Below are 7,537 nucleotides of genomic sequence, written 5' to 3'. Positions count from 1 at the left end.
CTTGAATTTAAAAAAAAAAGGGGGGAAGGGGGAAGAATTATTAACTAGACCAGGAGGGAGCGATCTCGTCATCCGTTTCTGGAAGTGAAGAGACAGCCTGGCAGGCTTTGGAGCACAGGTAGAAAACCCAGCTCGCGCAGTCAGAGGGGCCCTCATGCGAGGGGACGTCCTCTGAGGGCTGTGACTCGCCACCTTCCCCTCTCTGGCTCTCCCGTCCTTGTCTGTCCTACAAGTCGCTGGTGCACGGGGGTTTCTGCTGCTGTTTGCTGGCTGGCCCTTGCACTGGGTGCACTCAGGGGTCTGGGCAGCACCGAGAAGCCAGAAGTGTTGATGCTGGATAAGCTCTTGAATGCCCAGCCCTCCCAGTCTCGCCACAGTTCCAGGCTGTACAAATATTATGAGAGTTCATGGTGTAGTTTAGTTTTAAAAACAAAACAATTACACAAGCGTCAACCCAGGTACTAATTAACAGAAAAACTCTCTAGCCTGATGTAAACGTCCTTCTGAAGGGAAATGAAATCCTCAGAAGACGGGCGGCTGCACGGACCGTACTTTGTGGCGGGATGTAGAACAGGCACTGAGCTCCTGCCACCTTGCTACTGTGCCGTCAGCCTACTCATTCCTCCCAGTTTTAGTCACGTTTTGCTTCCCAAATTGTGTTCAGATTTAAAATGAGCAGGCAGGGGTTTGGAGTAGGGAAGAGACAGCCATTGGACTTCTTTGACTGCGTGGGAGTCAAAATGAACAATGGGTTAAAACTAGTAGGTGGTGATTGGGAACAGTGCCGGCGACTTGGGTTCTGTGCCCTGGCCGCTATGAGCCAGAGGGCACGAGGGCCTTCTTCCCTTGGATTCCAGCCCAGGCTCTTTCAGGCTGTGCCATGGCTACTTCCCAGGCCTTGTTCATCAGGTGCTATGTGCACTGAAGTGGCTGCTTTTCATGGTCTGAAGCCCAATATTTGTGTAGGATATAGTTTTCATGGTACTGCAGTTACTAGAGCGGAGGATCTGCTTCCCTTGTGTGCCTTTTGTCTGGGAGGAAAATCCGGTCCTTCCAGGTAAGAACTGCCAGCCCCCTTGGCTCCCCAGGGCCCGCTCCTCTGGGCTAGGGCTCTGGCCACTCCCGGTGTGCCCTGCTGGGGGGTAGGAGGAAATGGTACAGGCAGGAAGGACTCCAGCTACTAGGTCAGGCCACAGTGCAAATTCTCCCGGAGCCCATCAACACCCTGAAAGCAGCTCTGGGCTCCTGATGACCAGGGAGCAGCTAAGCCTTCACCATGAGACAGACCCAGGCCACGAGGACATAAATCACACTGACAGACATGGGCCCTCTGCTCCTTTAGGGAGCTATGACCAAGTTCTTTTTTTTTTTTTATTCTTTGAAAGGAGGGTGCAGCTCACAGTGGCCCATGTGGGGATCAAATCGGCAACCTGGTGTTATCAGCACCACGCTCTAACCAACTGAGCTAACCGGTCACCCCCCAACTTCATTTTTGTGTTAGTACCTCAATCTAGCAACACGGGCCCCTGGCTCACATCTGATGTATATTCTGCAGCCCCAAAATGAGACCAAGTTCTCATCATGGATGGAAATTTCATGATGCTGATATAGCACCAATGTTAAATAATCCTAACAAATATAACAATTTTTACAAGGGTAGAAACCAATATTTTTTTGTTTACTTTTTAAAAAGTAATCAGACGTAGAAAGCATGATTCTTAAAAATCCGCAAATCGTATCATTCTCCTCCCCAAACCCCACGAAGACTGGTCACAGCCGTCTTCCAGCCTGGCCAGCCAGGCAGATCAAAGCCCACCGGCCATGCGCTGGGCCTCCCCACTCCCAGCTGGGACCAGACGGAGCGTCCCACTTGGCCTGTTTTCTGAACATCAATTTCATTTTGGTTTGGGGTGACAGACGGAGCCTGTGTCTCTCTGATGCAAACTACATTATGAGCTGACAATACCTCTCTGCCAGGGCACCCAATGTCCCCAAGGTATGATCTCACTTTCCAGGTGTTCACAGCGCATGACGTCAGCCTATGCCACTGTCCTCACCCCACTTCACTCCACACTTATCAAATCGTCCTTTAGAAAAGGATCATTCTATTGTGAATGGTGTCTTTAGTCACAGAATGAATAGTGAAGCTACTGTTTTAAATGACTTTGCTATTTTCTTCAAGGAGAAAATACATTGAAGAAATTTTAGTAAATTTTAGTACTAATACATCTTTTCCTCTTTTCTCCCTAAATCGTTAAGTCCCAGATGTGTACATGGGGCTTTCAGCTCCTCCTGATCTAAAATTGAATTGTTCTCTTTGTGGAGAAATTATCTTGAAGAGTTACATTAATTTTTGCAATCTCTAAAACCATTTCCTGCTGTGTCACCTAAGTCTCAGATAACTAAGTGCCTCTAAGACAGATGTAAACATTAAAAATGAAAGACCCTTTAATTTGAAAGACATTAGGGTGAAGAACAATTGTTCTCTGGCTACCTGAACATCATCCACTCCTGCAAGGCCTTCTCTCCAGGAGGCAGGGACGCAGCATTACAGGGTGAAATGAGCTCCCAATCTTGTGTCCTCGTCTGCAGGAGGGACAGGTGGGAAGGGATCACCTCTAGGGTCCCTTTCAGGCCTAACCACCCAAGATTCAAAAGTGGAAGTTCTGCTTCCTGTCACAGATTCGGCGTGGGCTGGCGAGAACTTGGGGACATACCTTGCCGGTTTTCCCCGCTGTCATACTGTTCTGCATTTTCATGGCTTCGATTACACAAATTTCCTGACCTTCTGATACCTGGAAAATAAAAATGGGCAGAAGTTTTACAAGCATTCTAATTTTGCGACAATGCTCAAGAGTGAAGCCATGAAGAGATTCTTTGTCAAACATGCAGAAATTTGATCCAAACAGCAGCAACAACCTTTAATAAATACTTCATATTCCAAGTTCATCTTTGAGGGACAGCAGAGAAAGGCCATCCCCTCTGCTGTCACTAAGTCTCATCAGAAAAAAATCCCTGATATTGGAGGATCGGGGGTTGCGGGTTGTGGGGCCTCCCCTGTGAATCTCTGAATCTGCCTTTGCCACAAGTTTCCATTTGTATGAAATGAATTGGCAAATCTCTACACTCACAAAGGTTTGTGGTTTCCAGGGGCTGAGGGAAGAAGGGGAGTGATTGCTGATGGGTACACAGTTTCCTTTAGGGTGAAGAAAATGTTCCAAGATTGACTGTGGTGGTGGCTGCATTACTCTGTGAATAGGCTGAAACCACTGAAGTGCAGACTTTTAATTGTATGTGAATTTTTATCTCGTAAAGCTGTTACCAAAACGTAGAGTTTCTATCTACAGCTCTGGGGAGCTGGAAACAACCAAACATCCGAGCCCCGGGGACCACTGTCCCAACCTTTTCAAGACATGCCAAATACCAACAGCGAGGGGGCTCCCAGAAAGCATCTTCCAGTGCAGGGGATGCTATCGGGAGCTGTGCCCGTTCCTTGCACGGATACCCGCGGGCATGGGCTCAAGCTTCATGTTCTGATGCGGAGCTGGGTAAAAACCCCTGGGGCTAAACCTGGGGCTTCCACCCAGGAGTCAGCTGTGACTAAAACCTGTTCTGTTTATTCTCTTTTCTCTGCCCTTGATGGGTAAGCACCAAGGAGCTGGGGTGATTTTTCCTCTTCTCTTTGTGAAAAAGTCTCCCAGTCTTTGATAAGGGAGAGTTGAATTTCCCAGAGTAACCAGCAGCTATCTGGGGTGCTGGTGGGCATCTAGTGTGGGGCTCCTGGACACTCACCCCACTGTGGCTGTGCTCGTCCAGTGTCGCACAAGCGCCTGGAGAATGTTCTTTCCTGAAATCCCCAGATGATCTCCAAGCCCCCCTCCCGACCCCCCGCGGGGCACAAGCTGTCTTGCTGGCAGTGGGACTGCCTGAGCCCTATGCATTCCTTTCCTCCGTGATCAGGTGGTGGGCTGCTTTCTCCTGGCACAGAAACATAGGAAGAGAGGAGATGCCAAAGCTTCGGAGCTGGCACGGAGGAGACTGCTGGAGAGCTGGGCTTGAAGCACTGTGCTTGCTGCCCTTTTTGATTCGTTTTCACCTGGCATCTGCATTCCATGGAGAGTGAAGAGTCAACTCACAAGGGCTGTTCTTCAAAACTTGCTGTTCTTCAACATGCAGAGGGAGAGAAGTGAGGGCAGCTCAAAAACAATGCGGGTGTCCGGTGTCAGAACAGTTACTCCCTCGAGTTGGTATTTCAGAGCCTTCTTGTTTCTCTTTCCAGTGGCAGGCAGGGACCAGACAAGATGGGAGAAGGGCAAGTTCCCCAGAGTAGCACCTGCCATTTAGCTCCACATGCAAAACCCTGGTGGACCTAGAGGCTGAGGGTCCAGAGCTGGCCTCAGGAAACTGCATCTCAGCCCACGGACTGGGCATTCTGGCAACAGGACCAGCATGACTTTCTGGGAAATGGATCTGAAATCCAACAATGGAAATTCCACCTAACAATTAGTAGTCAGCTCTCCACCTCAGGGCTCTGGTAGCTCTTTTCCTTCACAGATGGATGAGTGCCGACCATGGGGCCCGTGTGTGCCTGCTCCCACCCTCCACCCAGCCAGGCTTCCTCTGCGGGGTCTGAGAGCCCGGCTTGCTCAGAGCCCTCATCTCCCCGCACTCAGCCCCATGGGATTCTCATAGGTGGGCACCACCTTGCCCCTTTGCAGGGGCTCAGCCCACTTCACTGCTCGGCATCTGCTGACCAGAGCGCCCCTCACTGCTTCTTCATGGGAGCTTCAAGTAAGTGAATTCACAGTTAATGCAAATATGAAAAAGCAATGAACCAGAAGCTTTCCAATGGTCACGCTAGAGAACATGGGCCAACCTGACAGTGTAGGAAGCACGTGGAAGGATGGCTGGGCTCGGGCCAGCCACACTGGAGGTTAGACCAGGGTCTGCCGGAGCCTGTGGGGCCCGCTGTCGCTGCCCACTGACCATTTTCCGTGGCTGGCTCTGTGTGCTTGTAGCGTGTGATTTGTAAATGGGTAATATATAGGGACTGCAAGTGATAGGTCCCCAATCATTAAGCAGAAGAACAAAACCTCTGATTTAGCCAAAGATAATTTGGAGAGGTGGGAAAGTCCCAAAGTTACAATGCTCCCTTCTCTCTGATTGTGTGACTCTGGCAATTTGATTAAAAGGACTTCAAAGAAAGTGCCTCTGGATTTGAAGTGACCGCCCGTCTGCCAGACCCACAGCACGGCACTGAATGGCAGGATTCCATCCTCGCAGCTCCCTCTTCCTTTTCATTCCTGTTTTCTCTCCCTAGTTCCTTTCCATGTGTCTGCTGGTTCTATTATTTAGCTGTGAATGAAAATTTAATCAGTTCTTTCTCTCTGTTCACTTATAGCAATCTGTTTTGTATTGTTTACACTCATTCGTCCCTAAAAGAGAAAGAACTCTTGGAAGTTGTTCCTTCACCCCACAAAATAGAGAGAGATGTTTTGGTCAATAGAATCATTTTATACGTACCCAAGCACACATGTATACACACATGAACTTGATCTAAACTCAAGTTATTTCATCCCTCAAAAATCCAAGTCAAAGAAGTCAGTATGATACAAACCATCCAGCAACGAATGCAGACGGGGCTGTAACTGGGGCGGGGGGCCCACCGGCCGGCTGGGCCCCACGTGGGCTCCAGTTCCAACAATACTGAGATGGCACTACACAGGCCTCTCACCGCAACCGTTTGGAAGCCTCCGTGTCCCAGGGGTGCCGGCTCCCCTCTCCTCCTGGAGCTTGGGGAGCTAGTGGCAGCGCCTCCCGGATCTCCCTGTGTGCTCGGAAAGCATAAGCATTGAGTGAGCGAGCACACAGGGTGCCTAAGTTCAGTTTCCCTCAGCTCACAGGTGAGGGCACTGCCACTGAAGGGTTTGTGCACGTACACTTCTCTAACACTTGTGACTCCTCTGATAAAGACTTAATGATTGTGACAGGAGGTCTCCAACGTTCAGCTTACAAAATGGTCACAAGCCTCACAAGTCTTTCTGATAAACCTCGTCAGCCTGATGCAATTCTCAGCTCCGTGTCCAGTTGGTGTAGTTTGGAGGCCTGAATCCTCTATCTTTCATCCGGCTGATTGCATGCCCTCCTTCGACCAGGGTCAGGGTTCACATTCGCATCCGATTATCAGAGCGCACTCATTAAGCTGGTGCCTGCCTTGCCCTAAAATGAGGAAGCTGGAGGGAAGACTCGGCCCATTTACTCAGCAGATTTTAGCACGTTTAGGAGGCCTGAATGTCACCGGCACCGCTCCGTGCCGAAGACTTTCAGACATCTCCAGCTGATGATTAATTGTGAGTGATGGGAAATAAAATCCAGTAAAGCCAGCTGCTTGCCATGGTGGGCAAAATGACTCTAATGGATATAGGCTGCCAATTTTCCAGTTTTACTGGCAAGTCTTCCAAGTGTAATTAAGGGAAGTTATAAATGATATGGAAATCTATCAAGTTCCATTTATTTTCAGAGGACTCTTTCCCCAGAGACTTTTATCTTCAAGCTTATAGTATGCTTTGTTGTGCTAATGATTTAAAACACTTCTTATTTCTGATTAAAGCTCCCAATATCCTTCTACCAAGTTCACTCCACTCCTTCCCCAAAGATTAAAAGACACAGAACCTTCTCCTGCACATGTCGCTCTTGGAAAACATGCTAACACTGGGACACATTTGGCAACTTGTATCATTCAGATTGCGAACACAGGGAGAAAGCTCAAAGGAAGAGAAAGTACAGAAAGGAGGAGGGAAGAGCTCCACCAAACATAAAAGGAAGCCCCCAGAAGTACAGACCCGAAAGCTGTGCTCAGTACCAGATACTCATCAGAAGGTGGTGTAGCTCACTAATGTTATTTGATTTGGAATAAAAGCATGAAAATGATGGCAAAGGCCTAAAATTGGAGATGTAAAGGATGACTGCACAGTATTCCATTTCTCAATTTCATCCTTCAGAGCCACAAAATGGGGGTGATACAGTGACGGGATGAGATTTACAGTAACAGCTGTGGTCTTCCCACACAAGGGAGGCCCTTCTAATGGGCTAAGGTCTGTTTTGAACAGACGGGGAGTAACAAAACAAGGTTCCCTATTAAGAGTGTGCAGTCATATTTCTGATAAAGAAAATGATTTGGGGAGTCAGATTTCCTTTAAGGCGGCGCCTACCCGCTTTTGTCATCCGAAACCTGCGCTGTTTTAAAGGTGTTATCCTTTAAATATAGGCAAGAGGACAGAAATGGCAGGGAGGGTTTTTCCCCCTGTAAGCCTACTCTCCAGCAACGGTAAAGAATGCATAGGAAACTGTGCCAGTGGCATATGGCTTTCTACTGTGCTAAACATTCATACAAAAGACAGGTTCATCAGTCATTGGAGTATCTGGATAAAAAATTAGCTCCTGATGGATGGTATTTTCAGCTTACCTGCTGCTAGTACATTACCAGAGAAACACAGGTTTTGAAACCCACATGACATTAGAAACTGCAGACCATGAA

At 48.5% G+C, this 7,537-nt stretch overlaps 2 protein-coding genes across 2 annotated transcripts in view; one reads left to right on the top strand and one right to left on the bottom strand.

Annotated features, from left to right (window-relative positions):
- Positions 1–7,537, bottom strand: part of PCCA (propionyl-CoA carboxylase subunit alpha) — a 356,645-nt gene that overhangs the window by 343 nt on the left and 348,765 nt on the right. The window contains exon 23 of the mRNA XM_019754213.2: positions 2,718–2,795. Coding sequence (XP_019609772.1) covers positions 2,718–2,795 — 78 coding nt within the window. The remainder of the gene's footprint in view (positions 1–2,717; positions 2,796–7,537) is intronic.
- The window catches only part of GGACT (gamma-glutamylamine cyclotransferase), a 60,683-nt gene that overhangs the window by 50,418 nt on the left and 2,728 nt on the right, over positions 1–7,537 (top strand). The gene's annotated exons all lie outside the window — the stretch shown is intronic.

The sequence above is a fragment of the Rhinolophus sinicus genome, linkage group LG04, assembly GCF_036562045.2.
Source record: "Rhinolophus sinicus isolate RSC01 linkage group LG04, ASM3656204v1, whole genome shotgun sequence".
In the NCBI taxonomy this organism is placed as follows: domain Eukaryota; kingdom Metazoa; phylum Chordata; class Mammalia; order Chiroptera; family Rhinolophidae; genus Rhinolophus; species Rhinolophus sinicus.
Note: the sequence above shows the minus strand (reverse complement) of the source record. Positions and strands in the feature narration are given on the sequence as shown.